Source organism: Bicyclus anynana, chromosome Z (assembly GCF_947172395.1).
Source record: "Bicyclus anynana chromosome Z, ilBicAnyn1.1, whole genome shotgun sequence".
Classification (NCBI taxonomy): Eukaryota; Metazoa; Arthropoda; class Insecta; order Lepidoptera; family Nymphalidae; genus Bicyclus; species Bicyclus anynana.
The window spans coordinates 13966663-13989908 of NC_069110.1; the positions used below are offsets into that span (position 1 = coordinate 13966663).

Here is a 23246-nt window from a genome sequence, read left to right on the forward strand (position 1 = left end):
AGCGTTGGACAGTTTGTAAACCCTTGTGAAGTTGTAACGTATAAACATCTGAGCGGTGCCGCTCTGACGTCGCGACGCATTCACCCCTCCCGCCTCGTCTCGGTGCTTGCAAGTCCGGTGCGGCACCGGAGCGCATCGTGCGACATGCCACAGGGGTGAATGCGTTGCGACGTCGGAGCGGCACCGCTCAGATGTTTATATGTCACAACATTACTTTATTAACAGACTGTCTAACATTGCGGCGTCGCACCGCTCGTGCGCTCCCGCTCTAAGACTGTAATCGAATGTCACATTACCTGTAGTCGTCGAGTGGTGACGTTTGAGAGTAGAATCGTCTCGTGGTCGTGATCGCCTCGTAAGCGTGCCGGAGTCGCCGGGATCCGTATCACCCTCGTTCTCGACCATTTCTTTTAATTGTCGTGTCATCCAAGTTAGAGGAATATTTGGTTTCATTGAAGGTTTCCGTTTTATTGTGCCTAAATGTAAAAAAAGTACGTCATGTTACTTGAAAAGTTAATCAATCAGAATCTATTCATATTGATTATAGAATGTACCTAATGTAATGTAGACATTTTACTGTCGTTAACAGTTTGAAGACCAATCTATAATTTTTGACTCTACGTTTTTATTTATTCTTTGCTAGTTAGTTAAGACGGTAAGTGATGATGCAATTTAAGATAAAAGCGGGCTAACTTGTTAGTAGGAGGTTGAAATTACACACTCCTTATCGGTACCGAAACGCTAAATCGCTTGGCGGTACGTCTTTGCCGATAGGGTGGTAACTAGCCACGGCCAAAGCCTCCCACCAGCCAGACCTGTACCATTAAGGAAAACCTAAATCGAATCCAGGACCTCCGACTAGTCATGATTAAAATAGTTTTGTTAAGCTACTAACCCATAGGAAACTCGCAATCAAATGCGCTTTCTGACGCAGTTCCGCCATCGGAGAGACAACCGCTTGAGCTCGACGATGAAGCACGGGAGTGTCTATTGGCACAATCATAACTTCATTAATTATTATTATTTATTTAAAACGCATTTATGTAATTAACATACAGGCTGCTCGGGAGTATTCCCCATAACTCTGGGGTTACGAAAGTGTTAGTTTTAGTTTTTTTAAAATACATTTTTACCGAAAATTAATTAAAAACTTTCAAGGAACATGTGTTCTAAAATTATTATTAATTATTATTATTATTAGGTATATTTTGTAATTAGATCTTAAAATGCATCCTTATAATTATGTCGTAACATAGTTTTACGTATTTTAAAATGGATAGATAAAGGCGTTTGTTGCAGATAGTCGGAATAATTTGAATTACTTTGTATGAAACATAAAAAAAAATTTTTAGTTAAAAATATTAGTTATGCAGTTCGGCTCCTACAAGTGGACTTGTCAACACCTTCAAGTTCTGGGAAATACTCCCGAGCACCCTGTATAAACAACAATGAATATTATCCACTCTCCATTATATCGTGAGAATTTTTTAAGTACAAGGGAATCGGTATGTTCAAGATTTATAATAAATACGCAGAGCTATTTTCGACAAACATGTAAAGCGGACTTATAAAAATTAAATTTATTTGTTACATATACATTTAATTTTTTAACAACTCCGCTTCTATTTATATATTTACGCATGCTTATCATTCTTCCTATATAATAACACCATATGAAGTACAATATTCATAACAGAAAATAATATTTTTTTGATCAAAATCAATGAAACAATAATTTAAACTTAAAATATCTACTTTTTATTTGCCATTCAGGACACATTCCCTAAGATATTACGCATTTCAAAACATTCGCTTTTGCTAATCAGTAAACATGCATTTCAATTAGCACAATTAATAAACATCAGTCGCGTCAATATTCGCTTGTCATTCGCTTGCATTGTGACTTATAAGCAAAAACGTTTTAACAGAATAAAAAAACATTTTTTTTTTTCATTTGTAGTATTTAAATAATATTTAAAAACTAAAAGCATGTTACCTGTCATTTAGCAGAGCAATTTTATATATAAGCAAACGCTAAAATACATACATACATAAATGATGGTCAGGCGAGATTTAAAATATACAGGTTGTTGCGGAGATTTCCCATAACTTCTTCCTTAGGGCATTTTTAATTCAAACATAACCCTAGAGTTATGGTAAATACTCCCGAGCACCCTGTATAAACGTCATTTAATGTAAATATTAGGCGTGAATGCGATAATACCAACCTTCCACTGCTGATATCGGAGTTGGCAACACTGACATTGCTCGAAGTAGACTGCGTGGGTATATTGACCCCTCCTGGCACCGTGCCATTTGTTTTTGTAGGAATTGAAGTTATCTGAAAAGATATAAATTATTATATACTTTCTTGAATTGAAATGCTACAAATATAATTAATGTGACATCTAATCTGTTTTATATCACTGTTTATTATTATATAAAACAATGATATCATGTTTTATATAATTTGGAAAAATTATCACTATTTAATATCATTGTTCAGTGATAGCCTAGTGGATATCAGTGATAGCCTAGTGGATATGACCTCTGCCTCCGATTCCGGAGGGTGTGGGTTCGAATCCGGTCCCGGGCATGCACCTCCAACTTTTCAGTTGTGTGCATTTTAAGAAATTAAATATCACGTGTCTCAATCGGTGAAGGAAAACATCGTGAGGAAACCTGCATACCAGAGAATTATCTTCATTCTCTGCGTGTGTGAAGTCTGCCAATCCGCATTGGGCCAGCGTGGTGGACTATTGGCCTAACCCCTCTCATTCTGAGAGGAGACTCGAGCTCAGCAGTGAGCCGAATATGGGTTGATGACGACGAATATCATTGTTTGATGAAGGGTAAGGGTGAACATGAACTACAGAAATACTTTAAAATTTATTATTAACATATTATGTATTGTAAAACTGTTAAGTGGAAATAAAGCTATAATAATAATAATAATAATATCATTGTTTATATTATTTTGAAAAATTTGGAAGAATTTTATCAATCAGGAAAATGTGGAATAGGTATAATTTACGCCGCGCCGGTGCTTTGCGGATTAATGAGCGATTATCTTTATAAAAAATCACCCATTAAGCTAGAAACATTTTTGTTAGGATTGGCTATTTATTTATCTGTTCTGTTCTTCAGAATTTATTTAACAAATTTTCCAATGTGATTTTAACACAGAACAGGAAACGCTAAAAGTTAATCCTTTTAGCAAATTTTAAATAAGCACTGTATGGTATCTTTATAATCTATAATAATGTTATAAAGAGTAAACATTTCATTGATTGTTTGTTTGTTTGCTACTGAACTACTGAACCGATTGGAAAAATTCTTTCAGCGTTGGGAAGCTACACTGTTCCCGAGTGCTATAGGCTATATTTTATCCCCGTATTCCCATGGGAACGGAAACAACGCGAGTAAAACCGCGCGGCGTCTGCTAGTGACTATATATGGTGCCACACCTATGATTGCATTAGTTCCTTATTAGTTTGAAGCCTTTATATCGTACTTTTAAATAAATTGTAAATAATGGACTCATGCTTAGTTAATTTTTTTTTATTCTTTACAAGTTAGCCCTTGACTACAATCTCACCTGATGGTAAGTGATGATGCAGTCTAAGATGGAAGCGGGCTAACTTGTTAGGAGGAGGATGAAAATCCTCACCCCTTTCGGTTTCTACACGGCATCGTACCGGAACGCTAAATCGTTTAGCGGTACGTCTTTGCCGGTAGGGTGGTAACTAGCCACGGCCGAAGCCTCCCACAAGCCAGACCTGGACAAATTAAGAGAATCTTAATCTGCCCAGCCGGGGATCGAACCCAGGACCTCCGTTTTGTAAATCCACCGCGCATACCACTGCGCCACGGAGGCCGTCAAAAAAATTTATAATATTCAACCACTTGGTAGGCCATGTTATTCATAAATGTATATTTCATGTTAGTGCAGCTTATTACAATACTGATTTATTTACCAAATAATACAAGCGAGATGATAATTTTGCTAGGTACAAAAAATTGAAGAATATAAGAATTTAATAAGCTTAACGACTTTAGTTTTAAAGTTTCTTTCTTCTTCTTTCTTCTTCTCTTTATCTATTCAGAGATTTCGCTGTTAAACGGCTTAACGTCTTAAACAATAACAATACACACTATTTTATTATTATTAACTACTAGTGTATATTATTTGTATTTCGAACAGTTATTAGGTACCTATGTTAGACAGAGATCAGCATTTAGCAGTTACCACGAATCGGTTTAGTAGTTTAGGCGATAAGTTAAAACTCATTTGGTGTATGTTATCTTTTTCAATTCCTCGGTAAAGGTAGGTATCTATCTATCAGTGGCGAATAATGGAATTTCGATGAAGGTAAGCCCTCCCAAAGAAAAGAAATTTCATAGAGCGTGATACAAACTCAGGTTTCTCATTATTATCTAGATACAGTACATCAAAGAATAAGTATGCAAGGATTTTAAAGGTAAACCGGCGGGAATCGGCTTGCATGAACTCTTCGCCGCTGGTATCTATTCATCCAGAAAGAGTATTCAGGAGTAGTATGAGGCTGATTTTATGTTTTTTTACTGTATTGCTCGCAACTTGTTTACGAAATTTTATAGATTTTAGTATAGAATAGCGCATGGGTTAAGGTAGCACTTGGTTCTTGGCGACCCGCGACCACGACCTGCGACCGCGACCAGGTCGTATGACCCACTGCTTAGTATGAATATATATAGAACACTATACTAATCCCGAGACCGGGTCGCGCGATCGGCGGGCGTGGAGCAGTGGGTCATACGACCCAGTCACAGTCGCCATGAACCGAATGCTACCTTTACTTTTCCTACCGGTATTCCATCTGAAAGTGGTCAATGTGAATGAAACCGCGGGACACAACTAGTATGATCTAAAAAACATGCTTACAGAACAAGATCGGGCGTGAGCCAAATGATCCAAGTCTTCTTGTGTCAATTCTTCCACAAGTGATCGATAGTTTTCCAGCAATTGCCTGCCATGCTGTAAAGGAAAATTTGAAATAAGTATATTATACAGTACTAGCGGACCCAGTCAAGCTTTGCTTTGACTTATGCGCACTTCTTCCCTACCCTTACTCTATACTACCCTATTCCTACCCCTACCCTAGCCCTAATTATTAGCTCTAGCTCAATTTTAACAGTGCTCAGCACGCTAAGGTGAGTTAGAAACGCCTCTGTGTATCATCATCATCATTATCAACCCATATTCGGCTCACTGCTGATCACGAGTCTCCTCTCAGAATGAGAGGGGTTAGGCCAATAGTCGACCACGCTGGTACAATGCGGATTGACAGACTTCACACACATAGAGAATTTAGAAATTCACAGGTATGCAGGTTTCTTTACGATGTTTTTTCCGTCACCATTTGAGAAACGTGATATTTAATTTCTTAAAATGAAAGGTTGGAGGGGCATGCCCCGGACTGGATTCGAACCCACACCTTCCGGAATCGGAGGCAGATGTCATATCCACTGGGTTATATCACGGCTCATGTATTGTTTAAGTATATTGCGGGCTCTCTCAATCAATTGGAATGAAATGAAAAACAAACCTTAGCTATTCGCATGGCAGTGATCCACCTCTCCAACGTTCTCTGGTCGTCTGCGCACAGAAACTTTATGAACTTCACACTCTTCGGCTGCTGTAGTCTTGGATGTTTGATAGCGAAACAGTAGTCTGTTGGCGACTTGTACTTCTTCTTCCAATTCACTCCTAAATACACTTCGTTGTTGTCGAATGTAGCCAAACAGACGAGTTCCTTCAACGTCTTCACTTTGTCTTTCGGTAAATAGTACAGTCCTAATAGACAATGTAAATAGACCATAATTAAACAGACAAATGAGAAATTATAGTTTAAAAAAAACAAATCGCAACAGCATTAAAATAACCATAAATACGCGTATTATGTAAAGTGTGGCCACACAATTCGCGTAGCATTTTGCTTTTTTTTATCATATTTTATGGCTCAATTAACAAAATGAGATTATTTAAATATGTTTTTATTTATTTTGTTATTTTAGATGGGCCATAAAATATATATAAATGTAATAGTATGTGGTAAACCACATATTTTACTAACCGGATGGTCTTAAGACGAAATAGTACTTTTTCCATCCCTTTTTGGCGTCACTTTTTAGATAGAGAGGGCCTTCCATTGGTGGCACAGGGTGTCCCGATACGGATGGGGCAACTGACGTGGCGCTACTATGTCCGAAGAATTCTTCTATTAACACTTGACGCGAATGTTCGTCGTGTTCACTAGACCAACCTACAAAAATAAAACAATTTTTATTAAGCGCGATGTAATGCCAGGCGGTTCCGCTGACCACGGAATACAGGGTTGTTGTTGTTGTTGTTGTTGTTATTGTTGTTGTTTTTAGTTTTTAGTTGTTTTTAGTACTTGCACGGAGGGCTTCTTTCCTCTCCGACAGTAAAAATAAAATTAAATACAGATATCAGCTTAGCGACTGGTTGAGCTTTGTCAACGCTGGTTTTTGCGGATCTCCTCTCAATCTCTAGGTATTTCTGATTAGATACCGCAGAGATGAAGCGAACTGCACGTAGTCGCTGGATGCAGGTCCCTAAAATCGTGTTTTTTGGAACAGACCTAATTTCAGCAGTGGACTGATAATGTTTTTGATGAATGAAAAACAGAAATTAAGCCACTCTGGTTTTTTTTCATTTGAAGTGTTCGTTTCTAAAGACTAAATTAGTGAAAAAGAAGTGCTCTAATTTCTATAAGTATTTTAAATTTCTTTTATTTCAAGAAGGCTTGTTTCACAAGCACGCCAGCGCCAACTTTAACCATTTTAACTCTATCATCGTTATGGAAGACAGGTTCTTCCAGGAGTAGGCAAAATTTTTTTTTTTTTTTTAATTTAATGGCTTAAAGATATATTGGTAATATCAAAAACTACATACCCCTGTCATCCTCAGTAAGCAGGAACTTTTCAGGGTTTTGGAAAAGTGATATTTTGTCTGGTCTTTCGGCAAATAGGATTCTATTTTTGGACTCCCGCGTCCACAGCATTAGATTATCGACTAGCATCTCGTGGTCTTCATACACCCGTTCTAGAAGGAATATTAATCATTAAAAAATAATCTTTAATGAGCAGTATTAAGATAAATATATATACCTATCAGTGGCGAAGAATAAAATTTAGATAAAGGTAAGCCGTCCCAAAGAAAACGAAATTCATACAGCGTTATACAAACTCCGATATATCTAGATACAGTACAACAATGAATAACAATGGATTTTTAAAGGTAACCCGGTGGGAATCGGCTTGCGTGAACTCTTCGCCGCTGATACCTATAACTATTTAAAGTAATAATTTGCCCTTAATTATAACTAACTAACTACACTATTGGGGTAGATCCTCCTGTCAATTTCTTACTTGGCTGTCTTATACCATATATCATATGCACACCAGCTGGCCTGTTCACTAACTTTGCTCTGTTAGCTACCTAATATAATTAACATCAAATCAATAACAATCCATACTTTAATATTATAAATGTGAAAGTGTTTGTGTCTGTCTGTCTGTTTGTTTGTCCGTCTTTCACGGCAAAACGGAGCGTCGAATTGACGTGATTTTTTAAGTGGAGATTGGTAGACAGATGGAGGCACAGACACAGGCTACATTTTGTCTCTTTGTAACCCTTCACTTCCCTAGAATGGGGGGTAGAAGTTTGTATGGAGCTTTTGTAGGGTAGAAGTAGGATATGGGTAGGGTAGGGTAGGTAAGGAAGAAGCGTACATAAGTCAAAGCGAAGCTTGACCGGGTTCGCTAGTTTTTCATATTCTTTAAATTTAATTGTTACCGAAAATAACAATGTAAAACACCGGTAAGTAGTTTTGATCAATTAGCAATTGATTCATATTGAATACTTTATCACGCGACTTAAGAATCACTAACTGACGGCCGCGTGGCGCAGTGGGTAGTGACCCTGCTTTCTGTGGGTCGTGGGTTCGATTCCCACAACTGGAAAAATATTTGTGTGATGAGCATGGGTGTTTTCCAGTGTCTGTGTGTATTTATACATTATATAAGTATTTATATGTAGTATATAAATGTATATAAATATTATAATATCAACTATCTTAGTACCCATAACACAAGCTACTCTGTATGCTTACTTTGGGGCTAGATAGTGATGTGTATTGTTTAAGTATATGTATATTATTTATTTAACTATAGCCAGTTGGTAATTTTCGTGTATATCCACTACAGTGAGTCAATGTTAGTGAATAAGCCAGCAGGTGTTGTGTTTCGTCGTCATCAACCCATATTCAGCTCACTGCTGAGCTCGAGTCTCCTCTCAGAATGAGAGGGGTTAGGCCAATAGTCCACCACGCTGGCCCAATGCGGATTGGCAGACTTCACACACGCAGAGAATTAAGAAAATTCTCTGGTATGTAGGTTTCCTCACGATGTTTTCCTTCACCGATTGAGACACGTGATATTTAATAAAAATCAATGGTGTTGTGTTTAAGGTAAATAAATACATGCGTGCTATCTATCGTATATCAATGCAAGTATTTCTTTAAAATGTTTGTATAAACCTTTTACTGTCGAAGCACAAAATGACACAAAAAACGAGTTTTCGGATACAGCTGAAAGTACGAGTTAAATAATTAATTACCCATATGCAAATCAGGCAGGTGTTCTACTATAGCCCACTTTGGCTCCATTGTGACATGGTTTTTATCTGCGAGCAACCTTGTGACGTAGCCGCATGTCATTTTTTCATCAACTAATAAGCTTTTCGAGGAGCCGTCCGTAGAGAAGGCTTTGATGAACAGTTTCTTTATGTTGGCCTCTCTCATACGCTCCAGCGCTAACTTAATTTTGTCCGCCTTCTGTTGAAAAACCTCATCCTGTGAACGTATTTTATGGTCTAAGAACTAAAAATTAAAAAGCAAAATAATAATAAAAAAAAAGTAATTTTTGAACTGTTGTAAAATTTCGTATTGAAACATATAATATAAGGCCTTCGATCTTATTACAGTTATGTTTTGATAAGCAATTTAATAAAAAATATTATACATGTTTATTTTTTCTACATCATTTAAAAAAAATGCAAATAATTTGTAGGAATGAATTAACTCGATTAAATATTAAATATTTAATTTTTATTTACCTTCTGATTTGGAAGTAAAGTTAATTTCATTGCTTTACACTTAGAGCTAGCGCTACTGGAAGCAGACGACTCGCTCGATAGCATTGATACCTGTAAAATGTAAAATAGTAGATTGTTATACAAGGAGTTAAAAAGACCCAGTATACACGAGGTATTTTTAGGCCGCTAAATAGAAACCGAGTTTATAATGGGTCTTTTTCACTACGATTGCGAGAAAATAAAAAAAAATCATTACAATATTCAATGCTAAAATTCTTTTTGCAAACGCAGTTGGCAACTCAACAAAAAAAAAAAACAAAAATAAACGTATTTTACAGACAAGAACGCTGCATTTCGTTCCAATTTCAAATTTTTATCAAACAATCTGGGCCTTACATATTATGTACTCGTACCCACATAAGATGATTCTATTTACGAATAAAACCTCCTTCGTTTCATAGAGGTCAATATTTTGGTATGATTAAGCTATTTACGCATTAAACCTTCTTCGTTTTCATTTTCCGGTTAGAACTCGTAACAGACAAAAATTTATAAATCAAAATTACTTTAGCTCCTAGAGGCTGAAATGCTAGTTTAGCCCCGCTGTGGAGTGGTAAGTGACAGGGTTTTCACCACTTGACAAAGTTGAAATTTGACAGGTAGTTTTAAGTTAAGTTTAAGTATAGTATAGATAGGTTACTATGAAGAAGTCGGTTAAAAAGGTTGCTTACTGTATCACTAAAAGCGGAATCATTGTCAGGAGAGTCCGTTCGCGCCACACTGGAGGCGCCATCGCTGCATTCTTTGCGTTCCTGTCGCGGTGGAGCCTCGTTGTCCCCTCTCTCTTTGGATTGTGAAGAATAATCTAGAAAGTTCATAGAAACATATTAAACTAAACAACAAACAAAGCGAATAGTACTTGTAGAGCTTACTGTGCCGTGGGAGACTTACATTCTGAAGGACCACAGTTTAAAAGTGAATAAATATTATGACCTAACAAATGAACTAACTAAAAATGGCTATGTAGTTAGTCTATACGCCGTAGAAGTAGGTGCAAGAGGATTACCAGCAAAATCTCTCTAGAACTTGCTTAAAAACCTTGTCCTTTCTAGAAGTGCAGCTAGTTCTATATTAGAACGAGTATCTCTTAATAAGATCTTACCAAATTTGGTTAGGTACAGGTATAGGGAGAACAACACGAACAGAGAAGTGGGAGTTGATCGATCTTCAAGGAATTCCTTAACCCTACATCCAGTAGTCACAAGTCCTGGACTTTGCTTGGTGTTTTTCTCTCTACCACGCGCTACAATGCTAAGATATTCGTCCCTCATTATCAATTCGTTTAATCAACCACAACATGTTCACTTTGAATAGCCATTGTTGTTATTTTCGTATCTATTTATAAAATAAGAACTCTCAGTTTACGTGTGTGATTTTACTTATCACCAATAAGTAATGTTGGCTCTCAATAACTCAACGGTAAGAGCGGTCGGATTCATCACCGAGGGGTGGTGGTTCGATCCTCACGCCGTTGGTCTATTGTCGTACCCACTCGTAATACAGTTTTTTCCGACTAGTTAGAGGGGAATGGGAATATTGGTCATGTTTAAAAATATGGCAAATATACTTTTTTAAAAAGAATAATTATAAAAGAAGATATGCAGAGATGACGTCCATGAGCTGATAATGATGATGATGAATGAAAAATACCGACGTCTGATGGATTTACATTTTATAATCTGTCTATATCACATTAGCTTTATCGGGTTGGAGAATTCTAAATAGCCCATATTAAGGTACATATGTATACTTTTAGTTTGATACTGGATGTTTGATTATGATGTACATCTCCGGAAATGCAAACAACATTCTTGGCACGACTCCATGAGTGTTTTCGTAAATTGTTATCACTGCGCAAAATTAATTTCAAAGTATCTCTTCTAAAAATACTACTTCGTAAACCTTTTTAGGTGTTATTACGTGAATTTACACGAATCTCGCAAATTGTACAATAAGAGTACCTAGTAGCGGTTTTTGACAGAAATAAGAAATATTACGTAAATATTATAGTGGAAATGTAAAGTAAATATTCTTAAAATCGATGAATAAATACTATAAAAATATAGTACTGTATATATGTATATACATTAATCATCAAAACCTGAAGTCAGCCAATTCAGCCGGTCAATTATTCTCACGTTTCTGCAGCGCAAACGGCTGCGAAGACAAAATTCAAAATTCATTTATTACAAGTAGGCTCAGTTTACAAGCACTTTTGACACGTCAGTTGGCTATTTGTAAAGATTCTACCACCGGTTCGGAAGGCAGGTTCTGCTGAGAAGATACCGGCAAGAAACTCAACAGTTGCTCTTTTGAAAAAGTCATACGTTTCATAAGTCTAGCCGTCATGCACGCAGCGACCATTATTCTTCGATCAGTTATAGTCGTGGGTGCTGCAGAAACGAAAGAATAATTGATCGTCAATGGCGTGCATTATATCGGTTTACGCGTCGTAGGTACATCACTAAATTCCAGACAACGTTTTTTTAACCGACTTCCAAAAAGGAGGAGGTTTTACGTTCGGCTGTATGTATGTTTTTTTCCGAATTATGTATAATGGTTGTATTTTACATGTCAGTCCATGTCCATACTACTCGTACCATATGTAGCTTCGGTAGGCAAATGCCATGGAGACTTTGGGAGATCGCAAGGTCAAAAGACCTTAAATCCACCCGTATATATATTGTTATATTATTAAGTCCGCAAGTAGTTTTCCTTGGTTCGATCCCCGGCTGGGCCGATTAAGGTTTTCTTAATTGTTCCAGGTCTAGCTGGTGGGAGGCTTCGGCCGTGGCTAGTTACCACCCTATCGACAAAGACGTACCGCCAAAAAATTTAGCGTTCCGGTACGATGTCGTAGAAACCGAAAGGAGTGTGGATTTTCATCCTCCTCCTAACAAGTTAGTCCGCTTCCATCTTAGATTACATCATCACTTACCATCAGGTGAGATTGTAGTCAAGGGCTAACTTGTACAGAATAAAAAAAAAAAAGTAATATAATATAAACAAGTACCTGTAGATACTCTAGATATTTCCTCGTCATATTCGGAATCGAGCGCGCATAGTTCCCCAAGTATGGCGTCCAAGTCGGCGTCTTGCGTTTCCTCTAAGTTAGCCATTGAGAATCTGTATGTATCTATTCTGGGAGCTACAATTTCTAACGGCCGCAATGCTGTTGGCGTCTCAATTGTCGTATTTAGACCCTGCAACAAGATAAAATAACATATTTAACAACATTCTCATCCATATTATGATCATACGAGTATATGAGTTTGTTTTTAAGTAACAGTTATACTACTACTATATACGAGTACAAGCCCTGTGAAAAAAATAACCTGTGAAATTAACAAACTTGAATAACTCTTAGAAGGCTGTTATTATATCAGAAAGTAACCCTGAGCACCGGAATGAGGCCGCCAAAAAATTTCCAATAAAAAAGAAATTTCAATTTATTTCTTTAAAGTTTCTTAGGAAAATGATTAAAAGGTTAATAACCTATAGAAACGCAAGCGATAATTTACCTTAAGCTTTGATAAAGCTCCTAATCGAACAAGCTGAACGTTTGTTAAAATTGAAAAATATTAATCTTCAGTAATTAATATGAGTATTTTGTTATATCCCAATTAAAAACGTCGATCCTTATAAATTAAATTGAAGAGTCCTTCAAGATAACTGTGTTTTCTCAAGTGAATATATTTTTACATGCAGTATTATAACACAATCGATATTTTTGCAAATTTTTGTCTGTGCGTCTGTGTGTTTGTTCGGGCTAATTTCTGGAACGGCTAAACCCATTTTAACGGGATCTTCACTGGTAGATAGAGGAGTTCAATATGCAACATAAAGGCCACTTTTTATCCCGGAAAAATCCATGGTTCCTGCGGAATTTGTGAAAAACTAAATTTCACGCGTACGAATTAACGGGCGTTCGCTAGCCACACTATTATTATAAAGGCGAAAGTTTATGTGTGTGTGTAAGTATGATTGTTCCTCCTTTACGCTGCGGCTTGCAAACCGATTTGGTTGATATTTTTAATAGAAATAGATTTCACTCTAGATTAAGATATTAAAGGCTACTTTTTATCCCGGTTAAAAGCGTGGTTCCCGTGCGATTTGTGAAAACTGAGTACCACGCGTACGAAGTAGTGTTACATAATTTATACTAATATTATAAAGTTGAAGAGTTTGTTTGTTTGATTGAACGCGCTAATCTCAGGAACTACTGGTCCATTTTGAAAAATTCTTTCAGTGTTAAATAGCCCGTTTATCGAGGAAGGCTATATGCTATATATTATCCCCGTATTCCTACGGGAACGGGAACCACGCGCGTGAAACCGCGCGGCGTCAGCTACTATGTAATAATGCCTGTGTAGCGTCGGCGCAGCGGTACACTTACCGCCAAGCGATTTAGCGTTCCGGTACGATGTCGTGTAGAACCGGATTGTGGATTTTCATCCTACCCCTAACAAGTTAGTCCGCTTCCATCTTAGATTACATCATCACTTACCATCAGGTGAGATTGTAGTCAAGGGCTAATTATGATGTTTATTTTACTACCCGCTAATGATCGTTCTTTTTTCTTTTCTTTTTTTTGTTAGTTATTTTTTTTATATTGTATAAGTATTAATAACCAGTGCACAATAAAACCAACTGTGGACTGTTGTTTGTATTGCATCATGGTTAGGCTTAATTTAAATATGTATTTTGTAGAATAATAAGTAAAAATATAATAAAAAAGCCCTCCAGGCATGTAAGCTTACTTGATCGTCAGTAGCTGACATAACGTGCAATCCAATATGGCAACTATGAATACCTACGATGCGATTCAAGCGGCAATATTAGTTGATGTAATAAAACATGATATTATTTAAATAATGTGCTTGATTCCCACGAGAAAATAGAAACCTACAATGGAATGTTTTATATTTTATTACCTATGGTTCCGAGACTTGGTCGCTAACTATGGGCCTCATAAGAAGGCTCAGAGTCACACAGCGGGCGATGGAACGAGCTATGTTAGGAGTATCTCTGCGTGATCGAATCAGAAATGAAGAGATCCGCAGATGAACCAAAGTCACCGACATAGCTCAACGAGTTGCGAAGCTGAAGTGACAATGGGCGGGGCACATAGTTCGAAGAGCCGATGGACGTTGGGGTCCCAAAGTGCTGGAATGGCGACCCCGCACTAGTAAGCGCAGTGTTGGCCGACCCCCCACCAGGTGGACTGACGACATCAAGCGAGTCGCAGGGATTTGCTGGATGCAGGCGGCTCAGTATCGTGATGTTTGGAAGTCCCTACAAAAGGCCTATGTCCTGCAGTGGACGTCCATCGGCTGATATGATGATGATGATGATGATGATGATATTTTATTATTACCTATCAATCCCTAAAGACGTGTACCTACTTAAGTATTTTATACTTACGAGTACGACTTACCTATATTTTACTATGTAGCGGACACCAAAACTAACCGTGAAATCAGTACCAAAAGCGTCCACTAGATCCAAATAATATAATCCAAATACAGTGCAATAAGTATTTCTTACTCGTAATATCTTTTTGTGTTTTGGTGCCCTATTTGTATTGAACAATATATTTTTTTTTGATAAATTCAACCTTTAAATAGATCATAACTCTTACATATTATCAACCCTATCGGCTCACTGCTGAGTTCGAGTGTCAGAATGAGAGCGGTTAGGCCTTAGTCCACCACGCTGGCCCAATGGATTGGCAGACTTCAAACACGCAGAGAATTAAGGAAATTCTCTGGTATGCAGGTTTTCTTACGATGTTTTCTTTCACCGTTATGAGCCACGTGATAATTAACTTCTTAAAATGCACACAACTGAAAAGTTGGAGGTGCTTTCCCCGGACTGGATTCGAACCCGCAGCAAATCTGAAATTGAAGGCAGCGGTCATATCCACTGGGCTATCATGACTTTCACAACTCTTACTTAAGTACAAACCCCTTAAAGATGCAATTTTTATATTTTCATGATTTTTTTCATTCTTAGGCGGGAAAATTTTCAACATTCTTGGAATACATGACAAAATACATATTTAATTGTTTAGAAATACAGTTTCGTGATTAAAACTTGTTATATTAAGACGCTCCATATAACTTTTCACATCTTATTTAAATTTTTTAGGTTGAAATATTTGCGACAAAAGTAGCCAGTAATTATTTCCATGACGACATTTACCTATCTCATTTATGAAAAGGTAATAGACAGACAGACTTACGTTCGGTGGATAATCTCCTAAGTCCTAACATTCGAAATTTTGAGAAAATAGGGTTTTATTTTTTACTATTATTTATACAATTTGAGCTAATCCTAAATCCCAGAGATGTCATCCCAGACTAATTAGAAATATAATAAATACTTCTATTATTTTTACGAGCTTTTCCCACGGATAACTAATTAGGTAAATACCAAATAGTTGGTAAATACCGTATTTAGTCAACACAAAAAAAACTAGTGGTTTAATAGCTATGCAAGTTAAATAACTAATTATAATCCATATTGCGTGTCTCTATAGACTATATACACCTAACGAACCTTCAGTAGGTACCTACTTCGGTAAGTATATTGGATTGGAAAAATCAAAAAAGGGATAAGGCTATTAATTGGACGCAGATTTGAAACTTGAAAAATATTAATACATATTTTATGAATGGTGGAACCTATTCAGTGTTGCAATATTTGTGCTGGATCATATAAAATTACCCATCTTGTTATTTATTTTTATTTCAAAACATATAATCTATTGAAAATAGACAATGTTGTGTTTGATGAATCCAGTATATTTATCTTCGCATAACTGCCCCCCATTTTAAACGACTTCAAAAAAGGAGGAGGTTATTAATTCGAGTATATGTTTTTAAAAAGTCAACTTTGTACGATACGGTAGGTACATACCTACTTAATATTTTATTTTTCTCTTAGTTATTCAATATTAGAATATTTTCTTTAACATTCAAATTGTAATAGCTTCAGTAGGTATCTAATTGGCTCAGTAGTCGTGTTTGTTATGACTTCAATTAGATTTTTTTATTTTTTGTATTTTCATTTCAATAATTACCAATAGGCAATACAGTATTCCTTACTATGTTGTAAGTCGAAAGTTAACAAAATAAAGGAGAATGATAATATGATGTATACATAAAGGTCTGTTTACATAATTGGCTTAATAAAAGTAAGTTTTTTTGAAGAAAATCCTTTTTATCACTCTTCTTGCTCAAAAAGTTCGCCGATGTATCGATAAAGTGGCGAAGTAACATTTGACCTTGTGTTATTTTGTTTTCGCAAAAAAAAAAAAACAAACAAGTTAATCTCGAAAAAAAAAGTTTAAAAAATATAGTAAAATTCGGGCTGTACGGGCAACGATCTTTGCTTGACAAATTAAGGATGAACTAAAATTGTTTTCGCAAACTTTTTTTGATAAAGTAATTATTTTATTAAGTACAATTATTAAGGTTTTTGTAGATAAAGTAAATTTCTCAGTGGTTACTAGGCCAGTGCCGGAGATGGGCATTTCCCTTTAAATATCGTTGATTCCGTTCGTGTGTAAGTACCTGGTTATCTCAGACAAATTATAGAAGGACCTGTATCGCACTCATAGTCACAAACAAAATTGTCATTTTCTGAGGAAAACGAGCTTAGATTTGGTATATATCTTATACTAAACTAGAAGTTTTTGCCCGTTTTTTACACAATTCAATAACACAAAAAGGTATTTTTACGGAGCTCTTTAACCGATGAACACGCTTACACCTATTTAACATCGATTCTATAGAGACAGATTTTATAATCGCATAAGATCGTTGATCTTATACTTTGACAGAAAAGTAACGTCTAGCGAGGCAGGTCCTATACAATAATTGGTCTGAGCTGGTTATTTATACATATGTCTCTAAAGCTCAGCAGTTGCTACGGAAGTGCCATACGGGCGTCTAAGTTTAGTAGCCATGTGACTGGCTGACAATGTATGGATATATAAATATATATACGCTGCGGATCCGTGCGGTAAACAGCAGGCATTGCATTAACGATTAACGGACTTATTAACTGCATATTAACGCGTCCGTTAACATTTTTAAAAGTTAAGTTAAAAGTTAAACTGTTAATCAAAATATTAACTTCGTTAATTAATACAATTAACGAAGTAATGTCCAGCTATGTAGATATATATGCGCGTATGTTACTTACACATAAACAACGGAGTTCTTTAGACAGTGCATCGTTATGACCCTCACAAGTTATCATGAATTATTATGAATACTAATGTTTTATTATACGTGTAGGTACTTATTCCTTGTATTGATTGATCACGATTATAAGAAGTTAATATCCCAAATCACGAGACAGGAACGCATTGTCTTTGAAACAATGAAGTCAGTATTTGTTTAATTATGCATAAAGTCGGCATAATTTATAAAACGCCTACATATTCTACACGTCTATCTAATGATATTTTATTATTGTTTATAAGTATTTTTGATATACTATTCAAATAAATATTTAAATGGTTTGAGTGTGTATTGTGTTATAATTACGAGTAGGTATGTGTCAAAGTTCGTTTCTGTTTTAAATTAAGCTCTCGGTAAACTTTGTACGGTTAGTTTAGTTAATATTATTTTGATTTTTGAAGTACCTAGTCAAATGCATGCTTTCACCATCCGCAATAATAGTTTACCTGTGTTGTGTGTATATTAATTGTTAAATTGGCTGGACTACATACCGTCGTGGTCATGTCCAGACTTTGTATAGGAGGTTTGTTTTCTACAGGGGAAGTATTGGAGCTTTTAGACTTGGTGGCCAGTCGGAAACTTCTATTGAGAGTGGAGAGGAAGCCTCCACGATGCCACTTGGTCTGTTCACTCAGTTGCACGTCCATCATTCCTCGCCCGTTCACATCGCACTGCAGTGACTCACCGTCCACCACTCACTCTCATATACTACAAGCAAAGGCCGGCTTTGCATGCACCTTACTTAAACCCGCTATCCAAAGTCATTATCTGTCAATAGGTATCCATAGCACACTGAGGAACTCTTTTATAAACTGTCGTACAGTCCCTGGCAACGTAATCTTGAGTTTGTTAACACGCGATTTATTTGATTCCAGCGCCCCAGTCGAGTCGGAGTCTGCGCGCTCCGTTTTTGATTATAACGCACAAACACTCGAGGGTGACCTCGCCCATTCACAACGTAATTGATAACTATATTTGTAAAACTTTCATTTTCACAATAAGTTTTTAATGTTAACAGAACAAAGGAGACGCGTTTGCGTTACGAAACGCATGCAGCGGACGCAATCTCGAACTCAACTAGAGTAAAGTTGCATTACAAAACGAGCGCCAAGCGGTAGGGACGGGACGGGTTAGCAGAGGGGGGACGGTGCGGCAACCGCGAGGGAAGTTGGCGACTTGATGCCGGCACGCCGTACGGCAGAGGCGACGGGCGAGCGGCGAGCGTGAGCGGGAGCGTAAGCGTAAGCGGGACGCGGTTAGCGTTTCCAGGCGTCCAGATAAAGCCGGACTGTCCGCTTTTTGATTGCGTGTCCGGCCAAAATAAACGGTGTCCGGCTTGTCCGGCTTTTGATAGGCTTTTTCCATTTCGCATTTTTTAGCTAAAATTAGTATTTAAGATAAATATAAATATGTTCATAAATGTTTTAGTATCTCTACTAAAGCCATACTCGAGGAGTACTGTTTACTAACAAACAAATTAGAAATGAGGGTAGAAAACGCATGTCATTTCATTTTTTTTTATAAATGATTAATAAGCTTAAAATTTAATTACGTCTAATTATTTTAAGCTTATTGATCAAATTTATTTTCAATAATTTAAAAAAATGTTAATTATAATTATTATTACGTGTGAAATGACTAGCGATTTTTACTCTCATTTTTAATTTGTTTGTTGGTAAACAGTACTCGTCGAGTGTGTCTTTAGTATAGAATTTAATTTTGTCTGAAAACTACTTGACTGATCAATAATAAAGTACTTAACTGAAGCTGATTTGGCATTCGATTTTATTTATTATTTCACAAGAATTTAACAATGATAATAATCAAAAAGGCTTGATTTTTCATACAGAGACAAAATCCTTATAGGGTGTCCGGCCTTTCTACCCAAATGTTCGGCCAAACTGGCAGGTCTGTCCGGCTATTAGGTTCGCCGACATGGTAACCCTAGGCGCGGTTGACACGCGCTGGGCACTCGGCAGTTCTGAGTTTGGCACTCGCTGCACGTGTGCGCGCTTTTGTTTGATAAGGACGAGGCAGTGTTACCAACTCTTGAAAACATTTATCCCTAAAGTTTATGTCAAAAACCCCTAAAACCGCCTTAATTATTAAGTTGGGGACAATTCAATAATTAAGGCGGTTATAAAAAATATAAATTCATAATAATTTAGAAATAATATGCTGTAATATGTTTTAAAAGTCTATATTTAATACAGACAAAATATTACGTCTTCATCTGAAGATTCAGATTTTTTGAAATCATACAACATTGAATAAATTTAATAATTTTTTATTGGATGAAAATTGCCGCTAGTTGCCTTAGTGGTTGTAGAATAATGTATTATTTGTCGTCATAAGCCGCTAGGTCAAGAAAGAAATATTAAAATATTCATCAATTTCAAAATATTAAGGACTAGCGGACCCGGTCAAGCTTCGTTTTGACATACCCTACCCCTACCGCTTGACTCTTAAACGTTTGTATGGGAAATAGAAAAGGGCAGTTTTTAGGGTATTCCCGGAAATTATTTGATATTTTCTCACCTTTTAAACCTTCCCTATACCTCCACGAACATTTCAAGACCAAGATAAGATAAATCCGTTAAGCCGTTCTCGAGTTTTAGCGAGACTAACGAACAGCAATTAATTTTTATATATATAGATTATTTTATCTCATTTATTTACCCCCTAAATCTGGGGAAAAAACCCCTAAGTTGGGAACCCTGGGACGAGACGCGAGTGTGCGTGCGGCTCGCTGCGGCCCCCCCCCACTGGCCGCACCGCCTCGCGCCGCACGCCGCAGGATCATTCGCCCCCGCGTTTGGCGCACCCAAATGACACTTTCAAAATTTAGGGTGGAAATCAGAAGAATCGCCCCGTTACGCATTGCGTTATTCATCGCATACGACTAACTGTGTTTACTTAGCTACGAGTAAGTTTTAGTGTAACAACACTTTTTGGGTTTTCATTCTCCTCAACTGAGTCCGAATAAAAAAAATACCGGATATTTTTTTTTATTCTTTACAAGTTAGCCCTTTGTTGCAAACTCACCTGATGGTAAGTGATGATGCAATCTAAGATGGAAGCGGGATAACTTATTAGGAGGAGAATGAAATCCACACCCCTTTCTGTTTCTACACGACGTCGTACCGGAACGCTAAATCGCTTGGCGTTACGTCTTTGTCGGTAGGGTGGTAACTAGCCACGGCCAAAGCCTCCCACCAGCCAGACCTGGACCAATTAAGAAAACCTCAATCAGTCCAGCCGGGGATCGAACCCAGGACCTCCGTCTTGTAAGTCCTGCGCATACCACGGAGGCCGTCAAAAGGCGTTATTCATCGCATAGAAACGAACTCTGTTTACTTACGAGTAAGTTAGTTTAGTGTAACAACACTTTTTGGGTTTTCATTCTTCTCAACTGAGTCCGTTTTCCGGTGTCATGCAGAATCTCAACGTTTTGTATGTACTCGTACATTATGGTAATGTACGTAATAGGGATGATGACAGTTTTTTAAATTGTATATAAATTAAGAGTACGCTAATAGTAAAGCAATTTTTGTAAAAGTAACAGGGTATCTGCGATCATTACTTTCGGAGCTACAGGGATTTAAAGGGTCAGATCAGCGGCGCTGCCGCGGATCCCTGAAAAACGCCCCATACAAAATGGTACGAACTTATGACGTCATAGGCAATTAATGATCGTTAGATTTGTATGGGCGTTTAAACAAAATTACTAATATCTTTGTTATTTCTGCGTTTATGTTTATAGTTCACATATTAAAAAAATGTCACATTTAATGTAAGGAAGCTAAAACTGTATAAATTTTCATCTAATTACAATAAAATATTTTTAGTGGATTTTGAAATTTTATAATCTTATTTATTTAGCAAATATCCAGTCAATCTTTGCTTTTTATGTATAAATTAGTTAACATTGACCTTAGTTACCCGAATGTATCATAAAAATCAATATATTCAAACCTAGTCATCATCCCCATTATACATTACATTGCAAAATTTTGGTAGGTAGGTGCGACACGTAGACATTATCTACGTCATACCCTACATGTGTCATGCTGTCATGTATGAGGAAAGTAGATAGCTGCAGCAAAACCGCTTGTTAAATTTTTCCCCACTTATATGTAGCCTTTCCCTGTGATAACGGGCAAGGATGATGACAGTTTTTTTTAATTGTATATAAATTGAGAGTATACTAATAGTAAAACAATTTTCTAAAAGTAACAGGATATCTGCGATCATTACTTTCGGAGCTACAGGGATTTAAAAAGTCAGATTTGCGGCGCTGCCGCGGATCCCTAAAAACGCTCCATACAAAATGGCACGATTTATTATTATTATTATTATTATTTATTTTAATTCTTTATTGCACACAAATAAGATACAAAAAAGAGAAGAGAAAAAAAAAATAGAAAAATTTAGTGACGTCGTTGGCTCGCTGATCGTTAGATTTGTATGAGCGTTGAAACAAAATCACTAATATCTTTGTTATTTGTGCGTTTAATATAAGGAATATAAAACTGTATGAATTTTCATCTAATAACGATAAAAAAAATTTAACAGATTTTGAAATCTTATAATCTTATTTATTTGCAAATATCCAGAGAATCTTTGCTTTTTTTGGATACATTAGTTAACATTGACCTTATTTAACCGAATGTATGATAAAAAACAATATATTCAAACCTAGTCATCATCCCCATTATACTCGATTTTTGAATCAATTAATGAAAAACAATATGTACCAAATCACCAACAATGCTAGAAAAAATATTCCTATGTCGTGTAATTTAAACTATTGTGTTAACACACTAATATTCTGTGAAAGTTTGTGTGTGTGACTGTGTGTAAGTGTTTATATTTGTTTCTCCTTTGCGCTGCGGCTACTGAAGCGATTTGGCTGAAATTTGGAATGGAAATAGATTTTACCCTGGATTAACAAACTGGCTTCTTTTGATCCCGGAAAAATCCATGGTTCCTGCGGGATTTGTGAAAAACTTTTCACGCGGATAAAGTCGCGGACAATATTATTAATATTAGTGATTAAAGGTTTAGTAGGATGTACCTACTTACCACTGTGAACCTGATAATTACTGATACCTACTGTAATTTAGAACGCCTTGCCTATAATAGGAATGTAAGTTGATAGGTAGGCACTAGTTGTGTGTGGACGACTTTATCATGTGGGAAGTGCGTGTGCTTACCTACTAAACATTCCAGAACTCATTCTTACTGTTTGTACAGTGATAAATCATCATTGGTAGGTACTCGTATTACTACTATTACGCCAGCCAGTCGGTCACAGTCTGCAGCGCTCTTAGCCCACATTCGCACGAGAGCTTCAATTCACGTTCAAATATAGTATGAAGTTAAATGAAGGTCTATTTTCAACGCTCAAAATTGAAAATGAAAAAAAGCGTCGCGTTTTAAAAACATTGTCGTGTGAACATATACTGGGATGCATTTGTTGTATTTGAACGCTCTATTAACGTCCGTTTAAAAAACTCTCGTGCGAATGGGAGCATTGTGATATGGGCAGTGAAAAAAGCTTCGAAATCATACTTATGGATATGATTTCGATACTTTTTCACACGAGATTTGAATATTTTATTACGCGCTGCAGATTTGATAGTAAACTTGACCTCGACGTGGATTACTGTGTTAGTTTACGTGTTCTTTTTTTATTCTTTATAAGTGAGGCCTTGACTATAATATCACTTGATGGTAAGTGATGATGCAATCTAAGATGGAAGTGGGCTAAC

General features: G+C 36.6%; 1 protein-coding gene across 5 annotated transcripts in view; it reads right to left on the reverse strand.

Annotated features, from left to right (window-relative positions):
• LOC112047820 (abnormal cell migration protein 10) overlaps positions 1–23246 on the reverse strand; it is a 131446-nt gene that overhangs the window by 7255 nt on the left and 100945 nt on the right. For 2 of the 5 annotated variants that reach the window (XM_052890565.1, XM_052890566.1), the window contains 11 exons: positions 12234–12423; positions 9892–10025; positions 9182–9271; positions 8684–8945; positions 6959–7108; positions 6117–6305; positions 5589–5836; positions 4925–5017; positions 2229–2341; positions 896–987; positions 297–476 (listed from right to left, as the gene is read on the reverse strand). In XM_052890565.1, coding sequence (XP_052746525.1) covers positions 297–476; positions 896–987; positions 2229–2341; positions 4925–5017; positions 5589–5836; positions 6117–6305; positions 6959–7108; positions 8684–8945; positions 9182–9271; positions 9892–10025; positions 12234–12423 — 1741 coding nt within the window. Of the gene's footprint in view, positions 1–296; positions 477–895; positions 988–2228; positions 2342–4924; positions 5018–5588; positions 5837–6116; positions 6306–6958; positions 7109–8683; positions 8946–9181; positions 9272–9891; positions 10026–12233; positions 12424–17963; positions 18571–23246 lie in introns of those variants that run through there. The other 3 variants (XM_024085078.2, XM_024085080.2, XM_024085079.2) reach the window with 3 other exon arrangements.